Raw genomic sequence first — 25,148 nt, 5'->3', positions numbered from 1 at the left:
TAATGACAGGCCTAGTATATTTATTTATTATTATTATTATTATTATTATTATTATTATTATTATTATTATTATTATTATTATTATTATTATTATTATTATTATTATTTCTTTATTTCAGGCCATCAAGATGTCTCTTAAACCCCCCCCCCAAAAAAAACTATCAAATACTTTCGTTGCATCCATAAAACAGGAAAAAACTGACGAATTGTGTCTCTTAGCAGAATGATACATATATCAGTGGAGTGGTTACTTTTGAACCCAAATTAAAAATCACTTGTCTCAATACTCTGTCCAATGCCAGATAAAATACAAATTTCGAGCAACTTTGATACCGTCAATATAAAACAACGATCGAACTCACCTTAGTTGATCAGTTACCTTCTGCAGTAATTTTACTACGTGTATAATGCTAGGGTGTCCCCAAGTGAATGCTCGTATTACATCAGACCACGTAGTCGCTACAGTAGACACGTAACCTTGTTGTTATGCAAAAACTGACGTGGCAATACACATAATAAGCAATTGAATGTGCTTTCTTTCTACACACATGCGCAGGGGATATAAGACATGGCATAGTATACAGGAGAAATGAGATCAGAACTTGCACCCCCCCCTCACATATAAACCAGCAATAAAAATACATACATCAAATATATACAACTATCTATCTCCCCATCAACGCTTTAATCTAACTCCTCCCCCAAACAAATGGTATACCCCAAAAACTTTTCATGACGTCACGATGTAACCTGAGAACGCTTGGACGTGAACGTGCGAAAGTGAAACGCCGCGCCATGCTGTGGACGGTAAACATGTAACAGCAGATGTCGCAAGACCAACATGGCTAATTTTAACAAGAAATGGTTCAGCAAAGAGGTGAAAATAGTCGCAAGAAACCAGAGAGGCAAGTATAGATTAAACCCCAAAATCAAAATCTTTTAAACAAATTCATCTAAAATATAAGAGTCATATGCAAATACTGTTCCAGACGATTGATGGCGATATCATATACAGCAGATCAGACGTCGCGTTGCTAGGCTGCGCTGCCGAACACACTTCGTTCTAGCTGGCGCGGCGGAACAACTTTCATATATATTGTATGTGCATGTGTACCTCATGCCAAAGTTGTGGACTATGACCTGTGGCACCACGTCATCCCTTGCAAGAGCTAGAAGTTGTAATGACGTTGTCATCCCGGCTTACTCAAGTCTGCAAGCGGGACTGCGACGGGTCTAGCGTTTTATTTAGCTGAAGTGAACACGGAGAAGGAAGGGACTTACTCCCTGATCTGTAAGCAGGACTACGACGGTTTGTAGCAGTCACCAATCAAGCCAGTACTATTAACGAACAGGCTGTAAATGCAAAAAAAAAGGTGCTGTACAGGGATAATTTTCAGTGTCAATGTCATCAACTTATGCAACTATATAGTAGACTAAACTCCCAATAGTCAAATAGTTTAAACTTTGGCTGTAGACAGTAGAGGAATGAAGGTGTACAGAAAGTTGTAAGAAAAATTAAACAATTAATTTTTTCACAATTTATTTTGATCTTTGACAGGTTTGATTTGATCATATTTCTGATCATACCAATTGTACAGTTATAGCTTTACTTGTGAGAATGCCACCAAAATGTAAACCAAAACTGTTGCCATGGAAACACATACGAGAAGGAATTCTGTCAGTGTTGAAGTCATTAGACTGTACAGAGACAGTATCAGTACCATATGGAATACAGGTATTGGAATGTAAAAAAACCTGATAAATTAGTAGCTTCTAGCAACCAGGAGTCAACTGTCAACCTGTGTAGCGTTCTCGCTATATAGCCTGCAAACTTTGTAATTCAGACTCAGTATTTAGCATTGATACCATGTATTGAAGCTGATTGGTTGAATAAGTCACATGGTCGTTATATTCAATTGATACCTGCATCATGTTGACCATGTTAAATTACTAGTTGGCCATACACAGAAATGGATCCTTTTGTACAAATGTCAACACATGATATGTTAATTTCATGCTAATGATGGCGATAATGAGGCTGGGCCGGAAATACAAAGTTTGAACCAAGTTGGCAGACTGTATGTTTAAAATGCTGTTGACCATCCAGTCTTGTATGGAGGCTTATGAATTAGGAACTATATTAATTTAAAATAACACATTGTATGTATAACATCATGAATTGAAAATTTGTTTATTGAAGTGGCACAAGCTGAATTTATAAGTTTTAGACTCAGGTGAAAATACTTACATAAAATCACCTTCTAGTATAATGTTAATATCAATGCATGTCATCTGTAATATTGTGATTGTGTTCTGGCATTGTTAAAATAGTCAATTGTATAGTAGAGATTTGGGTTATGGTTCATGGGTTATGGTTCATGGGTTGTATCTTTAAGATACCAGGTTTGAGTTCAGTCAATTGCAATTGGCGGCTAAGTATACATCAGTAAGTAAAATACTGCAAGTACCTTTTAAATGTGCAGTAAAGACTACACCCAAATATCTACACGGGTGAACAAATCCACTGGTCCTGGGTCCGGGACTAGCTATTTTTTTGGGCGAACCACACAAATTTTACCTTGTCTGGTCCGTCGGACCAATACCTTACTGTTAATAACTATGTTAAAAAGTCGTCTGAATATACAGATTAATAGGTAAGATTTAATATTTCACATTAGTGGGACCTTGGACCACTAATTCTTTCAGCAGGACCACTGGATTATTTAAGGCACTGGTCCGGGGACCACCAGTTCACAAAATGATTTGTTCACCCCTGGCCCTGATCTATAAATTCAGCATTACGTAAAATGTTGATGAAATGTTGACAAAATTTTTCAACAAAACTGAAGTCATTGCATTGCTGAAGTATATGTGTTATATCATCCGCAAATACACAAAGGAAAATTTAATTTGAAAACTTTTTGTCACCAAGTATTTTAAAAGCTGTGTAAAAACAGTGAATGGAATTTAAATTTGTTATTTTTCACAGCTGGCATATTCATTACACCATTCCCACACTCTCCGATGTATGACATTCTATGTCTCCACTGCTGGTGATAACTATGTGTCACATTATGATGCTGGTGTGTCAAATCAGGTACAACTGTGGACAATCAACAGTTATAATGATGTACAAGTACAGAGTAGAAAGTAAGTAATGGACATTAATCATATACTAGATCTGTACACCTGTGTAGTGCTGGTGTGTCCAATCAGGTACAACTATGGACAATCAACAGTACTAGATCTGTACACCTGTGTAGTGCTGGTGTGTCCAATCAGGTACAACTATGGACAATCAACAGTACTAGAACTGTACACCTGTATAGCGCTGGTGTGTCCAATCAGGTACAACTATGGACAATCAACAGTACTAGAACTGTACACCTGTGTAGTGCTAGTGTGTCCAATCAGGTACAACTATGGACAATCAACAGTACAAGAACTGTACACCTGTGTAGTGCTAGTGTGTCCAATCAGGTACAACTATGGACAATCAAGTTAGTGTACAAAATGCATAATATTATACACAATACCTGCTAAACCTATACAGTATAGGCTAGTACTAGTGCTTTTTCATTTTTACCTCCTATTTGAACACTGAATGATAGCTCTGCTGGATACATTTCAACATGGTTTATTATTTGGAATGAAATGATATTGCCATCAAAGGTAACATCAAGAACTACAAAGTTGCAAACCTTGGCCCTTTAGTACTATATGACATTATCATTTTTTTAAAAATGGATCTTTTATGTTCCAAACTTTACATCTAACATTCATTATATTATACCAGTATATTTAAATGGTGCAAATCGTGAGATCTGATTGATCTAGACATCGAACTAGCTCGTCTAAAATGAGCGATAATGCACAGTTGGCACGCATCAAAATTTAGATGTTCACTATTTGTTTAGAACGTTGTAGTCCGTGCAGGGATGGGGGCGCAAATGAAACCAGAAAATGATGCGTTTTATCTTGTTTCCGATATTTTCAATATACCAGGTATAATATAATAGCGATAAACCACCCCCTGGGAATGGTATACCACGCGGTTTTGACCAGTGAACTCAATATATGCACTCGCTATCGCTCATGCATATATTTCGTTCACTGGTCAAAACCTCTTGGTATACCATCCCCAGGGGTGGTTTATTGCTTAAATTTATCTGTAAAGTTCTCTTTATTATCTGTTTACAGGTTTGATATACATCCAACAATCATGACAATAATGTTTGTGCCACAGCATAGAGTAAGTATAAACAGTCAGTTCTGATTTGAGAGAATTTAGAAATTGTTGGTTACAATGACGTACATACTGATGGTCACAAGAAATCTGGTGGTTCACGGGCCAGTGACTAAAAAATTCAGTTGCCCTACAGCCAAATGTTACAAAGTGATCCTGAATTTTTTTTTCACTTCCTGTGACTCGCAATTTACTTGTTCCAGGGTTCAGTGGACTAGAATTTTCAAACTCTGAACTGCACACCTTTAAACATTCTTTTATGGTGTGATGGACGAGTTATGCTACAAAAAGGAGTGGTTCAGCGATGAAAAATCAATGGTCCTCTTACTGGGACCACTGAATTCGCTCACCCCTGCTGCCCTGCTCTCAATGTGATGCTAAGTATACATTATGAGGTAATTTGCATAAAAATTTGCATGATATTTGCATGTCTCAGGAAAGGTAGTTGGTGTACTATACTCTCATTTACAAACTAGAAACTCTGCCTGGTAAAATGCATGAATCAGGGCTGTTATACTTCTTCTCATGATCTGCAGTAACTCCAAAAATTAGAATCTGAACAGGTCTCAATAATTCAAGTGAACTTTAACAGAGACATAGAAACATCAAAAGAGTACTATTTTGTGACACAACAGTGCTACAGAGATCGACTGAGACTGACAGCCAAAATCTATGTAAATATACAACGTATGAGTCAGCAGGGTTAGAAGTCTGTGTAAGTAAAGGACAATTACATTGAGGCATGTGAACGCTGAGTTATATATATCCTGCTAATAGTGCGGGGGCATATGGCAGATTTTTGGGTTTCGTGTGAAATTCATTTTAATTTTTCCCAACATATCTCATTGTGTTCCCCATCATCTGAGCAATTAGATAATATATGTTGGCAATTTTTATTTCAATATTAAGGGTAATTTTTGCAGCAATTTCATAAATGATGTAAAATCATGGTTTTTCTGTATATTGATGGCAAATTAAAATATGTGAACTGTATGATTGCTTTATATCTGTATATAAATGTACTTATGGGCATCCTGTAGACTATAAATCTGTAGACTGTTGTATAATCTCAATATTATAAATTCTGGCTTTTTTATTTGCATATCATTTGCATATTATATATGATGCTTCCGGTTTATTTGATTTCCTGTATTGTTTGATGTTGATGATTGCTATTCTTTCAAAAATGTACGCCAACCATGAATTATTTCAGTTACTATGAATACTCTGGTTGGTTTTTATCTTTTAAAACACTAGGAAGTCCAAACCTTGACTATGCTTCCCCAGTGTCTTCCCCACATATATACGAGTAGAGATATTACATTTTTGGAAAAAGTGCAGCATCGGTTCACCAGGATGGTTCCGCAGCTTGGTGACTTGAATTATGAGGACAGTTACGCATATTGAAACTGACAACTTTAGAAACTAGATGAATTAGGGCTGATTTGCTGGAAGTGTATAAACTCTTCCATTTACATATTCTCCTTTATCCAGTTGTATTTTTCAAAGTATCTACTTCGACAACAAGGGGACATAGATTGAAATGATTTAGGGACAGATCCAGATTGAATATACCTAAATATTTTTTTCAGTCAACATGTTATAAACATTTGGAACAGTTTACCAGAAAGGATAATTGTTATTACTACACCAATTAAATCATTGTAATTCTTTTAATCCAGATTGGATATACGTAAATATTTTTCCAGTCAATATGTCATAAACATTTGGAACAGTTTACCAGGGTATTGTGACTACATCAATTAATCATTTTAAAGTGTGTATTGATAACACCTCAGAACAGTAAGGGGTTTATAAAAGCCTCAATGGCTTCCTTCCCCATGTACATTCATGGGTACATGCATGGTAACAAAATAAAGTCATTCATTTATTGCATAGAACGACCGTTGCCAAACTATATGTCCTTTTGACCAATTTCGGCATATTGGTGTGGCTTGTTATCAAGTGTACATACACACATTAAAAATATTCCTTTTCAGATCTGGCATCAGGTTTTAATACGTATCTATACATGTAGTATTGAATCTTGGACAGGTACATTCTCCACAGGATATAGAGTCCAAGTTTAGGTCTACACAAAATTTGAAATTTTATCACTCAGTAAAACACCTTCAGAAACCTTCAGAATGTTTTTCCCCCTACTTTTGACCAATTGAGATACTTTCTAGAGCAATGGAAAAAGTCAATATGGCAGCTACTTTAGAACGTTTTTGTTATTTGTTCTGTATGCAGTTCTCCCTCTATGTTATGTAGAAATATCATGTTAAAAAGTAAATGAATCGTTGTTAAAGGCATTTCATGAGTGGTTATTAATTTCCCACTTTGCAATGGTGTCAAAATGAGATAGACGTAGTCATCAAGTTGGCATGTGACTACTTATTCCCAGTAATGAAGGTTATTTGTGTATGAGAGAATTACCAATTTGAAAAGATATAGAAGCTTGGTACATTCTATGTTATTTCTTTGAGTACTAAAAAACGTGGAATGATAGCTAACAATGCAATAAAATTTGATTTAAGATACTATTTTCTGGTGGGTTGGTGGTTGGGGTTGGGTGGTACATGTACATTAAAATGTGTCTCTGCTGTTACTTTCAACCTTTATTCATGACTGACCAAGAGGAAGTTCGTTGCGTAATTGCCTTCACGCTGAATAACTAAACTAAATATGCATATATTCGTATTGTTCCTTTGAAATATTATAAAAGATATTCTTCAGATACTGAATTTATTATCTTTATTTTATACTACATTGTCCTTTATTCTGTTTTATTTTAGAATTTCGATGAAATAACGTAATCAAATGTAACAGTGGAGAACACGTCTATTCATGTTGTTCCCTTGAATTGACATGTAACTCCAACCAAATAGCTATACTAGTAGAAGCGTAGACAATGCATACGACATAATGGCGTGAGTGAGAGACTAGACAGTAGCTTTGAATACAAATAATTGGGTCTATAATGTTCTGACTGTTGCTATGGACATGGTCTTGTTGATAGGCATATTTGCATGCATGTTTTGATATTTTTTTTGCCTGACTAACCAAAAATGTTGTAATCTCCTTTTTAATTTTGTGGTGGTGACTTGATGATATTCATTAAAGACTAGAATAGAATAGAATCTTTATTGCATCCGTTAAGAAAACTACATTTCTTCTTTGGATTTTCTGCAATAAGTTTTTGGTGTTAAAAAAAACTACTGAATGTAGAAACTAGAGTCATTATAGTTAAAGAAAGGTTAGGTCCAGTCATTGGTCTGCATATGTACCCTTCTGATGGGCATATTACAGAAACAACAACTGGATCATTGAGGCTACCTTTAGACCTGGACACTTGTGTATTGACATGTACTGTAGTCAAATTTCAGTAGAATACTATATTGTCAGGTGAACACACACACATCACAACAAGCTTAGAACAGTTTCAGGAAACTGTCACCTCTGTTAATTAGCAGTGTTCTTGTTAAAGGTGGTAAGTAGTGTTCCCTACCAGTTTTCTTGTAAAGGGCTGTATCAAAAGTAGACAAAATCTTCTTGAGATCCCCTGTCACTTTACCAGGGTTCCCTACCTACATTGTATATTATATGGTATCATATATCATTGTATGGGTAACTAAATAAAATGCCAGTGTTACCAGTAATGCATGCGTAAATCTATAAAGCTACTGTCCTGATTCGAAGTACCGTTTTAATGAGCACAGTACCATATGTGTGAGTTTGTTTGACCCGTGCTATACTGAATAAAGTTGCTCAGGAAATAACTCAACCATGTCTACTCAAATCGCAGCACTAACAAAAGAACGTCTAGGACTGCATTGAATTGAGAAGAAAGTAAAGCTTATAATTCTGAAGCCATTGTAAGCTTGTCTTTTAGAATGTACTGTATTCTCCAAACTTTTAACCCCTTCAACAAAAGATGTCATGACAATATGTGTCTATGTCCAGGTTCTGCTGTGTTCAAAATATGTAGACCACATTGAACAACATTATAGTTTCAGCTTGTGTCTATGTAGTTTGCCAATAGCTAGCTTTCCATGGTAGTACAACAATATTATCCAATACTTTTCTTCTTTCCGCTAAGGAAAATACAAGTGACCTAAGGTGCCGTTGTCACTGCGAGTCTAGCGACTTGTACTGACAACTCTTAGGTCACAAGTATTTTCCAGCTGAGTAAAGACAAATATAGGAGAATAACATAATTATGCCATATGGCCAGTAATATAAAATAAAAATCAGGGGTAGTAATTTTGAGCGTTTTGACTCATATTTTGAGCACACCAGAACAGTGACATAGACACGCATTGTCCTGACGTAGAACAACCAGAGTATATATTCCATATTTTTTGTTGAACCTGGCTCATGCATGGTATAATAATTATTGTGTGTGTTTTTCTTCTTTACAGGTTTTTGTTGGTTTTTGTAATGATCTGCATATGAGAATATTCAGTGATGCCAAACACAAGATATCTGAACTGAGTTCTACTCCATGCTCTACAACTATACTTTGGTAAGATGTACATGCTATATGCCACTTTGCACAAAGTCATATCTGGGCTAGATTGGACCCTATAGGCCACTTTGCACGAAGTCATATCTGGGCTAGATTGGACCCTATAGGCCACTTTGCACAAAGTCATATCTGGGCTAGATTGGACCCTATAGGCCACTTTTCACAAAGTCATATCTGGGCTAGATGGGACCCTACAGGCCACTAATTGCACAAAGTCATATCTGTGCTAGATGGGACCCTATAGGCCACTTTGCACAAAGTCATATCTGGGCTAGATGGACTCTACGGGCCAATAATTGCACCAAGTCATATCTGTGCTAGATTATAATTTTGGTGAGAAATGTTATTCTGCAGATTTTGTTCAAGGCATTTTGACACATTTGACCCTAGCAACCATGACCATATCCTTAGCAACAACCAAATGCCAGTATATTTTGCTAAAATAACATCATCTGGTAGGAAGGTGGGTAAACATTCAAAAACTGTATGCAAATATCCCTGGCAACCATGATCATGCCCACAGCAACAGCCAAACGATGGTGTACATGTATTTCACAAAGAGGGCCGGGATTCTTATAAGACAAGTGAACAAACATTCAAAGAGTGTATGCAAATATGTCTAGCAACAAGACCATGCCCATGTAGCAAAAGGCAACTGGATAACCATTCAGCAAATGAACACCTATACCTAGCATGGCTCAGTATGCAGATAAACATTTTTTTAAACTGTACAGTTATGCTACAATGCCATTGGCGCTATTTTCTTTTACAGTATGGCATTTAATGAAGTGACTGATGAGTTGATAACTGGAGGATATGGAGTTTTGCAGTCATGGAAAATGACGCATGTTGAGGTATGAATTGAATGGAGGAAAAGAAAGGGCAGCAAAAGATAGTCAGCTACTAAATATAGTCACCAAATCTCAGACATATTAAACAGCAGAGGTTATTTAAAGAGCCTGGGGTGGTACAGTAGCCAGCTCTGGTAGGGGATGTGTTATCAAAAGAGCCTGGGGTGGTACCAGTAGCCAGCTCTGGTAGGGGATGTGTTATATAAAGAGCCTGGGGTGGTACCAGTAGCCAGCTCTGGTAGGGGATGTGTTATGTAAAGAGCCTGGGGTGGTACCAGTAGCCAGCTCTGGTTGTGCTGTTTGGGTGTCCCCAACAGAATGTGCAAAATCCATCGCTGAATCTAACAAGTGTAATCCAGTACACTGTGATAAACCAAGGAAGCCAATCAAGTCCATCCAATGTTTTTCTTGATTTAGATAAGGGGTCCATTGCTGCCTAGCCGACCTATTCAGTGTGACCTTAGCCGATACCAGTGGGTGACAAACCTGAAATTAGACAAGAAAAATCATCAGTTATTAGCGTTATGTGATGATGGTGTGTTTATCATCAATTATAAAACAAATAAACAGACACACTTCATCAAAAATTGGCATGCAACATCATTATCCTGGTAGGTAAAGTTCAATCTTTTGTGTTGTGATAAAATATGGTGTACTAATCATAACCGCCCTTTTGTCAAAATATTACTTTGCTGGCAGGCCATATTCCTGAAAACTATATCTCATAAATGCTGCATATTCATGAGATAATTGACATATTCATGATGTAACTTGCATATTCATGACACAATTTGCATATTCGTGAGTTATTTGTGATCATCTAAAATCCCTGGAAATAAAAATTTTGTTCATAGCTGTAAATATACATTGATGATAACAAAGTTAATGGTAACAACATTTTCTGAATCTATGTATTAAGCCAGTCAATGTAGATTTAAATTTTAATGGGTCATTTGCATAATTAATGAAATTTACCCGTAGCTCAGAAATTCATATTCTGATAAATATCGAACAGCATGCTTTTAAACCTTATGGAAGGCATTCAGTTTACATCTGGTTCCTAGCTGTATTTTAAACGTGTTTTGATTTCATACACAAGTTCTCTTCTCACACTTTGATTGAGAAACAGTACATGTTCAAACAAATCACTTGTCCTTCTTCAGTGTCTAACTGGATCTGACAGAATGATTCAAATTTGCTGGTGGTGTTGAGTTATAATTTCTTGCATCGGCTGTACATGTGTTGTTATATTCTTTCCAGCTGTGTCTTCTACCGCCCCTTTGAATACTTCATTACTGCTTCAAAGGATGGCTCTATAAAAGTATGGAATGCTGTTGTTTTTAGTATTGTACATGAATTCATCGGCCACCACAACCACGTTACAGGTAAACAATATGATTTATTATTGAGTTCATTTTCAATACTGTTTTGAAGTTGTCATATGGATGAGTATTTATTTTGGATTATTTTAATTTATGAAACAATTTTAAAATGGTTTCCTACTTGAAAAAGCAATGTGAAACAACATTTACTAAGTGTGTGTTTGTAATTCAAATACTTTTTTGCAAAAAGCTAAAAATTGTCGCTGATGTGTGTAAAAAGTTTGTTATTGTACGTACAGTAACAAACATTTTACACATTTATTAATCTTCTGTAATTCATAGAGCTACATACAAACAAGGACTTGGTATATGTTGTTTCACATTGATTTTTCAAGTGCATACACCGGTGCAAGTAATCTCTGGTACATATGTAATAATATCACAAGTATACACACCAGTGCAAGTAATCTCTAGTACATATGTAATAATACCACTAGTTTGCACACACACCAGTGCAAGTAATCTTTAGTACACATGTAATAATACCACTAGTATGCACACACACCAGTGCAAGTAATCTTTAGTACACATGTAATAATACCACTAGTATGCACACACACCAGTGCAAGTAATCTCTGGTATACATGCAATAACTAGTATGCATTTCTATCAAATATGTTGTGTCTTATTATATGTCTTTCATTTTTCTATATTCTTTAGGATTGGCTCTCCATTCGAGTGATCCATTATTGATATCTAGTTCTAAGGATGGAACTATTAGAATTTGGAGACTGGACACTTTAGAAGAGGTTGGTGTATTATTAGTTGTAAATGTTGACTGACCTGGTTTTGTGTATTTTCACTTGTCATGGTATGATCCTATCACCATTATAAGTGTGTTTAGTGTTATTAATATTGTAAACATATGTTGTTGATGTTGTTTTTTTGTTGTTGTTGTTGTTGTTGTTGTTGTTGATTTTGTTTTTGATGTGAATGATACACACTAACCTTGCATACCCCTGTATCAATCACATACCAAGGCAAGGGTTGTGCACATAGCTCAGTGGAGCCATGGGGGCTATAGCTGTACCAGCTATGTGTACAAAATCCCTGTAACAGCTCTGTCCAACACACTAGGTGTAACATACCTAGATTTGACATGTGTAACTGGTATCTCAACATCAATGTAACATGGATGTGAAAAAATAGCAATGCAGCATAGGTTTTTTTACAACATCCATGTACAAAAGCTTTTTCCCACAGCCATGTACCCGCTATGTTAGCATAGCTGTAACATAGGTATTTCCCACAGCCATGGTATACCGGTACCAGCTATGTGAGCAATGCTAGTCAGATCACAGGGATCAGCGAGAATGTAATTGATTGATTGATCAATCGATTGATTGACCGATCAATTGATTGATCGACTGATTGATTGATTGAATTATTGATTGATTTATTGATTGATTTATTATTAGGTTGAATGATTGATCGATTAAATGACTAATTTTTGTAGTGCAGTAATACTTATTTTGTGTGATATTCCTCAATTGACTCATTGATTTTTGTGGTGATATAAAACTTTTTTTTTCTTCCTTCCCTGGCTACTTTTCTCTCTTTCAGCTGTGTATAATTCTCTCTTTATTGACAAAATAAAGACACCTTGTCCATTCTTCTCCTCTTATCTAAATTAAAACACCCATAATCTCATAATTAGCTGGGTTCAGTTACCACAGAAAATTTGCTTTGTCTCAGAGTCTTATCTTCTGGGTGATTATCACACCGGACAAACACTCAAACATGCACTAACATTGAACAAGGAAGAAAGAGAAAATAAATGAGTGTTATAATCTTCCAGAAGAGAATTAAGAGATGAAGCAAATTTTCAAGGTAACTGAACCCGGCTAATTATGAGATTATGAGAAAAAAAACTCTATACAAAGCAAAGAGAAAAATTATTTAGTGTAATTTATAATATCGATTCAGATTTCAATAGTATAGACAAGAAAAAGCAATTTAACTTTATAATGCAATTAAAACAAAGATATATATGTTTGTATGTATCTAAACTCATATAATATTTAATGTGTTTTACTCAAACAGAATAGAACAGAATTTTGATTGCATTCATTAAGGAAACTACTAGTCATTTATTCATTGAATTTTCTGCAATAAGTGTTTGGTGCTAACTCATTATACTTTATATAACATTAGTACACTTACACACCCAAATAGAATTGTCAATTTTTGATATGGAAGTTATATTTTATCTTGTCTTATCTTATGATATATTGCATTAATTTAAGATGATAATAATAGCTTTCTTATACTATGATATACCAATGCTTCAGGACCATTGCACAATGAACATCGTTCGTTTAGGTCAAAACCCCCTCCCCTCCCCTCCCCTCCCCCTCCCCCTTTAATGAATGTTCACAAGTGCGACATCAAACGTTTATATATGATGAAGCTATGATGAAAACTGTAGTGGTCACATTACTACGATCCATATAATGTAAAAACATGATTGCAAACACATTAAAATACTACCAGAAACCCAGCACCATATCTCACATTACAAGTAAATTTTTATCAACATCTCAGTAGTAAATTTAAAAGCTGCTTTCATTGAAGGAGTGAAAGTTTTCTGTTGAAATTTGGTTAGAAGTGTGGGAATGCCCCAGCCCCCTTCCCCCTAAACAAATGAAGTGCTATTTTTGAGCTTGTGTGACATTGTGCGGTCATCCCTTAGGTTGTACTGTACTAGATTGAATGATTCATCATGGTGGGTGCATGGTTACATATTGCTCTCACACACACACAGACTTGATGTATAGGTGACATCATCCATAAAACTAAGCATGATTTTTGTCCATCGGTATTTTGCAATTCGGTTAAATGGATTAGAAATTTTTTATCAGTATTACATATTGTTCACAAAACAGTTCTACATGAAATTTGTGGGATTCGTTGCTGTTAATGATGGCCGGCTGTCAAGTGCTACTCACATCAAGTGATTTTAATTTAAATTGAAATTATTCAAGTTGTTGTTATGCCATATGGCAGTCAAACCCTACTCATACAAAGTACTTAATTTGACTTATTCATGTTGTTGATTATGGCATATGCCTGTCAAGTGCTACTTACTTGAAGTAATTTGACTTATTCAAGTTGTTGTGATGCCATATGCCAGTTTCTACCTAACAAAGTATGTATATCCCATGTGAAGCACAGGTTATTTTGTAGTTGTAACTTATAGGGCAATGCCCACAATGATAAATCTTTATATCTAGGTTGTATACTTATGCTGTCCAGAAAAAAACACTGATAAGTGATTATAATGGTGTTGTTAGTCTAGTACCTATACAACACAAGTTACGATTACTACGATCATCTCGATCCACTCACTACGTCTAGTCACAGTCGTTATGCTAGCACAGAAATCTGTGCTACCCTCAACAGTGTTCATATAAACATGATGACGTTATTGCGTCCACAGGTGATTTTAGTAAAAATAGTGTACTAATTGAATATTAATGAGCAATTGTCTGAAGGAAGTAAACCAATTACAACTGTCTGTCAATTTGTGATGGATTACTACTGACATGTGATGTTTACCCTTCACCCAGCATGGGGTTTAGCCATATTAATGGTAAAATGTTTGATTTTGACTAGACGTAGTGAGTGGAGATGATCGTAGTAATTGTAACTTGTATTGTACAGGAACTAGATTACAGTGTTGTGTACCTTTGCAGACTTTTCGGTTGGATTTAGGAGAGATGATTTATGGTCTGAAACTAGGAAGTAATCAACAGCTTTATTGTTATACACTTCAAGATATCAAAATATGGAATTTTAATCAGGTAGGGTCTGATATTAAAATATGGAATTTAATCAGGTAGGGTCTGATATTAAAATATGGAATTTAATCAGGTAGGGTCCAATATTAAAATATGGAATTTTAATCAGGTAAGGTCCGATATTAAAATATGGAATTTTAATCAGGTAAGGTCCGATATTAAAATATGGAATTTTAATCAGGTAAGGTCCGATATTAAAATATGGAATTTTAATCAGGTAAGGTCCGATATTAAAATATGGAATTTTAATCAGGTAAGGTCCGATATTAAAATATGGAATTTTAATCAGGTAGGGTCCGATATTAAAATATGGAATTTTAATCAGGTAGGGTCCGATATTAAAATATGGAATTTTAATCAGGTAAGGTCCGATATTAAAATATGGAATTTTAATCAGGTAAGGTCCGATATTAAAATATGGAATTTTAATCAGGTAGGGTCCGATATTAAAATATGGAATTTTAATCAGGTAGGGTCGATATTAAAATATGGAATTTTAATCAGGTAGGGTCCGATATTAAAATATGGAATTTTAATCAGGTAAGGTCCGATATTAAAATATGGAATTTTAATCAGGTAAGGTCCGATATTAAAATATGGAATTTTAATCAGGTAAGGTCCGATATTAAAATATGGAATTTTAATCAGGTAAGGTCCGATATTAAAATATGGAATTTTAATCAGGTAGGGTCCGATATTAAAATATGGAATTTTAATCAGGTAGGGTCCGATATTAAAATATGGAATTTTAATCAGGTAGGGTCCGATATTAAAATATGGAATTTTAATCAGGTAGGGTCCGATATTAAAATATGGAATTTTAATCAGGTAAGGTCGATATTAAAATATGGAATTTTAATCAGGTAAGGTCGATATTAAAATATGGAATTTTAATCAGGTAGGGTCGATATTAAAATATGGAATTTTAATCAGGTAAGGTCCGATATTAAAATATGGAATTTTAATCAGGTAAGGTCCAATATTAAAATATGGAATTTTAATCAGGTAGGGTCCGATATTAAAATATGGAATTTTAATCAGGTAGGGTCGATATTAAAATATGGAATTTTAATCAGGTAGGGTCTGATATTAAAATATGGAATTTTAATCAGGTAAGGTCTGATATTAAAATATGGAATTTTCATCAGGTAAGGTCTGATATTAAAATATGGAATTTTAATCAGGTAGGGTCTGATATTAAAATATGGAATTTTAATCAGGTAAGGTCTGATATTAAAATATGGAATTTTCATCAGGTAAGGTCTGATATTAAAATATGGAATTTTAATCAGGTAAGGTCTGATATTAAAATATGGAATTTTCATCAGGTAAGGTCTGATATTAAAATATGGAATTTTAATCAGGTAAGGAGCTGTTCTGTCATCAATATAACAATAGAATAATTAGTATTTAAAATTTCTATATTTCTTAGAAGTTAATCCCAAAATATTCACTGACACTGGGATTTACTTCCAAGAAATTTGTTTGACTGTGAGTAGAAATTTTCATAACTAAGTATGAACCCAGAATCCATAATTAATTTAATAATTGTTTTATGTTATTAGTTATGAATGTGATCAATGGGTGCCGGTAAATTCCTTAGCTAAGCGTACTTGAAATGGAAATTGAAGATATATGTTGATATATATCCCCTTATACCTAGCATTGACCTAACAATCATGTATACTAAGTAACCTAATATAAATATTATACCCAATGATTTTCATATAAATATTGTAATCATGTTTATATGGTGATGCTATTGACTCAATCTCCCAGCAGGCAAATTTACTAAGAATTTGCGCCGACTTTCTGGCTGAAGCCTCTTCATTCAAGTAAAAAATTGTTAGGGAAATGCTAGGAGAGAGGGGAGACGATAGTCAAAATGTCCACACAAATTGATTCTAGGCTATGATTAGCTTGTTGACTCTCACTTTAAATAGTCTGTAAGGTCTGCTATGACAGGGCACCCTCACCCATCAATCAACCCCTTTCATGACAATATAGTCCAGTGATGGCAAAGCAACACAATATATTTCAAGGTGTTTAGTTTAGCTGGTATATACAACACAGTGGCATAGATTAATCCTATTTTTACCTTTTTCCTTTTCTATATCACAGTTTCATCATTTATTCACACCTATCCAGTCTTGTGTACATAAACTAGCAAGCGTTAAGTCAGTTGGAATACCATCAAGAATCCTATGTGTGGCTGAGGTATCAAAGTTTTCATATTTTTTTCCTTTCATAAATAATCACTAATTTCCTGTATACATGCAACTTTCAGATTACTAAAACAAAATTTTTTTATGAAATTAGGGACAGGTATGGCTGTGATAATATTGTCACCCGAACAGCAGTAAGGTCGTTTATAAACAGCGCCATCTATGGTGAATTCCTTATATGTTATGTTCTGTTGTTTTTACAGTATTTGTTTAGTCAACTCTTTCACAGACAAAATGCATGTTGTGAATAGATGTTCGTTTAATTACAGTCTCAATAGGGAATTCAAGTTCCATGAACTTGCAGTGTAGTGCTTTGGGGCTTTAAATGTTTAAACTACATTGTATCTGATCATGGAATGATTATATTTGCACAGCAGAGGCACAGGGGCGTGTATTATTGCTTAGATTTCCGTTTTCTTAGGAAAATATCATACGAATCTTGCTGCTACAAATGTATCGATCTATAGTACTACGTATAATATAAATATATATATATAAATACCTTATACAGGTAGGAATATATATTCAAAAGGTTGTTATATTTAGTCTGTAGACCTGGAAAACAACAATCTATGCAATATTACACGCCCCTGTGAGCAGAGGAACCGCTATCACCCACTTGTGTAATCTACCACAATAGATTTAGTTTACATCTATCTTGGTAAACTGAAGGCTGGATTACCAGTATGTATATTCTATCATCACTGACATTGATACATTTAACACAGGTTAACTTGTGGAAGTATATGTTTCCGATACCAGCTGCATCAATGTCCTAATTCTAAATAATTAATTCAGTTGCTAAGCAACAAAGTAACCCACAGGGCTTGTTGTTATAGTAGACACAACATGGCAACAGATGACTGATTTTGAATTAGAACATTACTGAATACAAGCAGTTACTTCTATTCAGTCTTTGTACACTTGAACTGCCTTGTCGTTTTCCTAGTAGAGGTAATTTATTACTCTTGACTCTTACACCACTTTGTTTGTTGTGCGTACGTCTTGAGTTATGAAGTGTTTTCATACACACCAGACCATTCAGCTAAGTTTTGTTTAGCATAAGGGATCCTATTAGACAGAATCCAAAATCTGTTCAAGAAACAACACTGTTTTTGTTGTGGGTGGTGGTAAGTAGATAAAATCTACCTGAGTTAATTCCCTGGGGTTTTTTTAATCTGATTTTCTACCAGCAGTGTTTTTGTTGTGGGTAGTAAGTAGATAAAATGTACGGGTGAGTTAAGGTGTTTTTATCTGGTTCATAATCTCTACCCACATTTTTTTTTGCTATGGGTGGTAAGGTAAGTAGATAAAATGTACCTGGGTTCCCCAGATGTTTTAATGGGGTTCCTCAACAAATTATGGTACAAAGAATAGAAAACTGTACAGATTTTACCAGATTTCCCCTGTTACCAGTGTTCACTAACTTTAACCAAAATACTGAATTGTACTGCTTGTATCAAATAACTTTGCAATGCATGTGATTAGCCAGGCTTATATGAAATATATTATTTGTTGTAATGTATAAGTTCAAGAAATAAAAAGTATGTCTTGTCTTTTTGATTGGAGTTTGATAATTTAGTGATTTTTTTTAATTTGTCAGGATGGCAGTGTTCGGTTATTGTCCTCTGTATCAGGGACTGTTATTACTATCATCTATCCAATGGCAACCTATCAGGTCAGTTTTTTGTTTTCATGTAAGATTTTAAAGCTTCTGTAAAGAAACACTACTAGATGATGATGATGATGATGATGATGACGATGACGATGACGATGACGATGATGACGACGACGACGACGACCACAACTACGGTGACGATGTCGACGACAATGATGATGATGATGATAAAATTGATGATGACAGCAATGGTTGCTATGATACTAACATTGATGATGACAGCAATGGTTGCTATGATACTAACATTGATGATGACATCAATGGTTGCTATGATACTAACATTGTTGACAGCAATGGTTGCTATGATACTAAACAATTTATTTGATATCTTATAGATCTTGACTGATATAGTGTATGATCCTAGGAATGCCAGGATCTACATAGCGTTAGCTACTGGCGAAGTGTTGTTATTTGATTCCTCCACTAATCCATGCTCTGCATATCAGCTATGGGTGCCTCATTTACCAGACGATGCAGTACTTTGTTTAGCTTTAGTTAAACTGGTAAGATATATGGAAAGTTTTAGTACAATAACCTGTAATTTGATAATCTGGACTATTTACCTGAGGGTAATAAGCACTAAGGAGTCATGAATACTCATGACTATTTATTTGAAGGTGATAAGCACTTAGGAGTCATGAATATTCATACCTATTTATCTAAAGGTAATAAGCACTTAGGAGTCATGAATATTCATACCTATTTAACTGAAGGTAATAAGCACTTAGGAGTCATGAATATGTGGTGCTGGGTGTACTTTCACTTACTCCACTTGTGAAAGTACAGCTGCAAAGAACATTGTGGAAATATAATCCAAGTATATAATGTCAGTGCTCCATGTATATGTTGTGTATACCCTAACTCATGTGTACAACTGAAACAAGTTTCAAGTGTACTGATTTTTTGCCTCCCTTGATTCAGTGTGTACCTCATTAACATTTGATATTGTCCCATTGTTTAGAATAACGCTTTAGGTGATATAGACACTGTCAATGGTGAGTCTATTATCTTTGCTGGTCACTGCAATGGTCAAATCACATTAATGGAAGCTGAGACAGTCTTCATGAAATCACCTATACAGGCTCACTGTGGTAGAGTTGTCACACTGGAACAGTCCCATGGTTTCCATAGAAACAATAATGCCATAGGTGATAGAGATTACTTGCTGTCAATTGGTACTGATAAGGTAAGGGTTATTTTGTCTTGGTTGATAATTATGATGATGATGATGATGTTGATGGTGATGATGATGATGATGATGATGATGATGATGATGATGATGATGATGAAAATGATGTTGATGGTGATGATGATGATGATGATGATGATGATGATAATAATGATGATGATGATGATGATGATGATGATGATGAAAATGATGACGACAATGATGATAACGATGATGATAACGATGGTGGTGATGACAATGATGATGATGATGACTACAATTGTGTGATGGTGATGATGATGTTGGCAATGACAGCAGCGGCAATGATAATGATGAGGAGAGGGGAATAGTAGGAGGAGGACAGCATTATTTTACACTTATATATTTCATAAATTGATACTAGTCTGTTGCATAGCAACCAAAACTTTAGTGAAATACAACGTACAAGACTTGAAATTGATGTCCCAATATTTGTATTATTGATATTAAAGTCATCATAGAGTAGGCATTATACTTCAATATAATCTAATTTCTCTGACAGCTGGTGAAACTGTGGGTGATATCACGGCAAGATTCTAACTTAACATTGACTATTCTTTATACTGTAAGTATATAACATCTAATGATTATCGTATTTAATGATTAAGAATTATTTTTTTCTTGAGTATGTACTAGTTTGTATAACATGAAATTTGTAGTACTGTCAAAATGTATTGCTATGTTTGCTGTAAAATATATTACAATTCCAATGTTTTTACCTGGAAGATATACCATGTTTTAGAACCTTGAAAAGTATTGTTATTGTCTTACTATCTCTAGCTATCCAAGACTTAATTTTTGCTATGGTTACTGTTGTGATTTTCTGCTCCATGTTGATCTTCGCTTCAATGTATTTTGCAAACTTCAACAACTAAGAAATTGCTGCTGTGGACACTGTGCATGTTAGTAGTCCATATCACACACTGACAGGTGGTTGCCATTGGTTACTTCATTCAGTTTACTACAAACTCAACCTCCAGTTTGATAGTCATCTGAGAACATGATGACATTTATATTATTCTCTAATAGCATAAAAAAATGCTGTTTTAGTGATAAGAACAGAATGCTATACAATAATGGTGGAGATGATTGCAGTGATTGTAGCATGTATAGGGACTTAGTCTAGTATCATTATGATTTATACTGCCACTCACTTTCGAGAGACAACATTAGCATCCAGACTAATTACTTTGCATCCAGGCGCCCCGTCACGCCGTACCTTACAGACTCCCAGACTGACTGCATTGTTTTAAGAAAGAACTATCTACAATAGCTCATTGGGTCGATATAAACTTCCTTCAGGGAGTCTGTCAACACCCTGGTCAGTAGTCAGCGATAGTTTCTTACTTGTGAAATCAGTAACTAGTCTCTACTGACCCATTTATGAATCATAACCTTGATATAACAAACACAGATTTGTAAATGGTAGCCTATATGCAAAACAAATAACACAAAAGTGTAACAGTTAATTTCCTGAGGTAAATATGTTACATAATTCCACACACATAAATTATATGATATTTGAATAATTTTCCAATTGATCAAAAGAGTACTGTATTTAGATTGGCATGTCTATAAATCTATGCATCCTGCAAGGCCAGTATACATTCTTCGGTAGACGTTAATTGGCCTGGGCTATACTTTAAATATCTAGCAGTCTGTGGTCACTTTTGACTGTAAAAAAATATTCATTGGATTAGTATTGCTAGCTAAGTATCTGTGTATATATTGTATGCTGTTACTTTACTCCACAGGTTGAATGTCAGGTGTGTCCAACCCATGTATCTATGCTTGGAAGTGTAATCGCTCTTACCATGCCAAACAAGTGAGTACATGTATATATGATTATGTATATAATATTATATTACTGACTTGATGATGCTCTGTTAATTCTAAGGGTGAAAGCTAGTCAGAACTTTGGGAAACCCTTTGAGTTGAGTTTTTTTTTTTTTTTTTTTTTTTTTTTTTTTTTTTTTTTTTTATCTTTCATGTTCTTTATTGAAAACCCATTGAAATTATACAGTATACAATAATATATGCATGTTGTCATGGATTAGGTTTTCTTTTTAGGATGAATTGACATAGAAACAAGATGTACATGTACAGAACAAAACAAAAACAAGAAACAGAAGCAGGCAAAAAAATGATATCCCACTTTGTCATGTACTACAAAATCAAAGAAATTCTACAATTGTATAATGACTACCGAGTTTTGTTGACACCATGCAGTCCTCATTTGTGTTTCTATATATACACCCCCCCCCCCCCATCTAAATTTTAGTTTATTTCAATTCAGAACATCATGATTGTCCTGAGAAGTACTAGTATTAATAGCACAGAGCCTTGTTATGTATTGTGTATGTGTGAAAACTGACCCTGAATCCAAGCTCTATTCTACTGTATACAGTATATAATATATAATATAGATTTCTTGCCACTGGCAGGATGAATGTTGAATAGATTGTACTTTTTCTCTTGATATCAAACAACAATAAGATAAGCTATTGAAAGAAAAATTGTTTTAAATAATGTATCATAGCCTAGATTTTAAGACATCCTTTAAGCCACTATAATACATGACAATAGTACTGTTATTAGCCCAGTAACAAATACTTGGCATAGAGGGAAAATATCAAATAGAATAGTTTAGTCCTCATTATTGTTACTTATAATTTTGGGGAAGTATAAAGTCTCAGTAAAATGACTGCAAAAACCTGGTAATTACTAGACACGTAAGATATTGTACATAAATTACTTTTATATAATCCAAAACACTGGTAGGCAGGGATTAAACCTTATAAAATAACTGTGAAACGTAAGTACACTACCTACTTAGTCTCCTAGACAAAAGTCTTGAGACAGTGCAGCCTGAGGACAATATTACAGGTATATTCTTAAGTACCAGAATACAATAAGTTATCAACAAGTTGTGAAGTATGCATGGCTACAGTAAGTATTATCAACAAATTGTTAAGTGTGGCTTGAAGTCAAAGCTGTACTCTTGAGGAGTGTTGAGTTTTCACAGACATATATATTACATTTAAAATCTGTGATATCACACAACTGGATAACACAGTTCAGATATCAGTCATACCATTAATCATACCAGTCTGTCCCAGTGAAGCCAGTGTATAAGGGAGGTAAATGATGCAGTTGTTAAACTTTTAGACTGATAGAGTCAAGTATTGGCTTTGCAGATCATACTCTACATTTTTGTTAACTCATTATGTTAATCTTGTTTCGCAAAGATGTGTATACACTGAGTCTTAAGTTACAAAAGATGTTTTTGTACACAGAAAGTTCAACTTGATAAAGGACTTCAGAATAACTTGACTACTTGTACAGATTTAAAGCCCACTTACTAATAACTGTATTTAAAGGGGCAACTCAACAACTGGAGGAACAAATTAACTTTGTGGAGATTCAATCTTTTGTTTCTTTCTTTAATAGTGAGATAAAGATGTACAAAGTGGAGAAAGAGAATGGCGACCAATCAGCTGGTGATGGTAACGGTGAAATCGGGGTTAACGAACTTACACATCATAAAGATGATAACCATACTCAACAGGTAGGGTCAATGTACTTTTGGACAGTTTTCTTGATAATATTAGTGAGGTTTGTAAATCAAATAATTCGGAAAATACAACCAAGAGTTATCTCATTGATTTCATATATTTTGATCATGAAGTGTTGTCAATCAAATTTTGCATACTAGGTCGAAATGGGAAGAGAGGCCGGAATAGGAGAGAGTAAATCAAACTTGCAGCAGTATGCATGTCCAGCAATTATAATGAACACCAGAATATATATGTTGTTAATTTGATTAAAAACTGTCCTTGAATATCTCACCTGTTCCATAATTTTATGATTTAGATTAATGAAGTGGCTATAAAGATAATTCTTAAAACTATTTACAGAGTGACATGTATTTAGAGAGAAGTGACTTACAAGATCTTAGCAATCTAACAAGACATATCCTTGTGGATTCCAATTTTGCTTAACTTGCTTCGTTTTCTTGTTGTTTTTCTAGATAACAGCCTTGTGTTCTTGCCCCAAATTAGGACTGTTTGCTTCAACCAGCTGTGATGGATCAGTCAAGGTAGGTGTCACTAATACCCCTCAAAAGTAACCTGTTTACCCCATCAAAAAAGTGATCTAGTCTTGATCCAGCTTGAGTTAAAAAATGGCAACTCTTCCAACTTTATTTTAATAGTGAGCTTTAAAGGGTCTGGTGATGATTAGTTTATAGCTTAAAGGGTCTGGTGATGATTTGGATAGATGTTCTAGAAATCGGACAAAGTCTAATTCAATCAATCAATCAATCAATCAATCAATCTATCAATCTATCAATCAATCAATCAATCAATCAATCAATCAATCAATCAATCAATCAATCAATCAATCAATCAATCAGTCAGTCAGTCAGTCAGTAAATTTATAAAGTGCCAGTTTTCACTATGATGTAGAGTTCAGAGGCACTGTACAGTTAGAATGCTCTGGAGAATAGATTTTTGTCATATTTTCAATGGCAATTCATTGTGTGAACAGGATAAAAAAAACTGAACTGTCTTTAAATTTGGTTATGAATTGGTTAGACAAAGTCTTTGGCAATGTACACTTTATAAATTTAGACTTGTAATTTAAAAGAAAAAGAAACTCTGTAAATTCTAGAATTTGTGATTAAATTTTCTTCTTTCTTTTAATTCAGATATGGAATAAAGAAAATCAGTTAGTAAGAGAATTGTGTCTGGATGGTACTGTACGTGGTGTGTGCTTTGCTAATGATAGAGGTGATTTACTTGTAGGATTTCAGAATCATGTCAGGTGAGTGACTATTAAAGTGATGTAAGGTCAAGGTTATGAGTTAAGTACCACAGGGTCAGGTCAAGTTGTTGCCATGGTAAAAGAGGTGAGATCAAGTTTGTTACCATAGTAAAAGGGCCAGGTCTAGGTAGTTTCCATGGTATAACAGGTCGGATCAGGGTTGTTACTATGGTAGAGACGTCAGGTCTAGGTTTTCGCAAAGGTCAGGTCAAGTTAATATTTACTTTCAACATCATTTTCATACAACCCTGTGATTAGCTTAGATCATGTCACATGGTATGGACTAGTGACCCATAGTGACCTCAATTTGCATAGAGGGACACTATTCAATTTCTATTTTCCCCAGGGTACTATTCATGTAGCATGGGAGTTCTATCAGTGATTGGCTTAGACCATGTCACATG

The 25,148-nt window shown here is 34.7% G+C and overlaps 1 protein-coding gene across 1 annotated transcript in view; it reads left to right on the top strand.

Annotated features, from left to right (window-relative positions):
• The first annotated feature begins 1,574 nt into the window (after positions 1-1,574).
• The window catches only part of LOC144450945 (WD repeat-containing protein 87-like), a 32,162-nt gene continuing 8,588 nt past the window's right edge, over positions 1,575-25,148 (top strand). Inside the window, exons 1-18 of the mRNA XM_078141705.1 lie at positions 1,575-1,735; positions 2,990-3,150; positions 4,201-4,252; positions 8,671-8,774; positions 9,550-9,631; positions 10,046-10,239; positions 10,889-11,013; positions 11,671-11,759; positions 14,706-14,813; positions 16,932-17,027; positions 18,639-18,713; positions 19,049-19,216; positions 19,675-19,899; positions 20,423-20,485; positions 21,675-21,745; positions 23,371-23,488; positions 23,951-24,019; positions 24,629-24,744. Coding sequence (XP_077997831.1) covers positions 1,619-1,735; positions 2,990-3,150; positions 4,201-4,252; positions 8,671-8,774; positions 9,550-9,631; positions 10,046-10,239; positions 10,889-11,013; positions 11,671-11,759; positions 14,706-14,813; positions 16,932-17,027; positions 18,639-18,713; positions 19,049-19,216; positions 19,675-19,899; positions 20,423-20,485; positions 21,675-21,745; positions 23,371-23,488; positions 23,951-24,019; positions 24,629-24,744 — 2,033 coding nt within the window. The 5' untranslated portion in view covers positions 1,575-1,618. The remainder of the gene's footprint in view (positions 1,736-2,989; positions 3,151-4,200; positions 4,253-8,670; positions 8,775-9,549; positions 9,632-10,045; positions 10,240-10,888; positions 11,014-11,670; positions 11,760-14,705; positions 14,814-16,931; positions 17,028-18,638; positions 18,714-19,048; positions 19,217-19,674; positions 19,900-20,422; positions 20,486-21,674; positions 21,746-23,370; positions 23,489-23,950; positions 24,020-24,628; positions 24,745-25,148) is intronic.

This window comes from Glandiceps talaboti, chromosome 20, assembly GCF_964340395.1.
Source record: "Glandiceps talaboti chromosome 20, keGlaTala1.1, whole genome shotgun sequence".
Classification (NCBI taxonomy): domain Eukaryota; kingdom Metazoa; phylum Hemichordata; class Enteropneusta; family Spengelidae; genus Glandiceps; species Glandiceps talaboti.
Note: the sequence above shows the minus strand (reverse complement) of the source record. Positions and strands in the feature narration are given on the sequence as shown.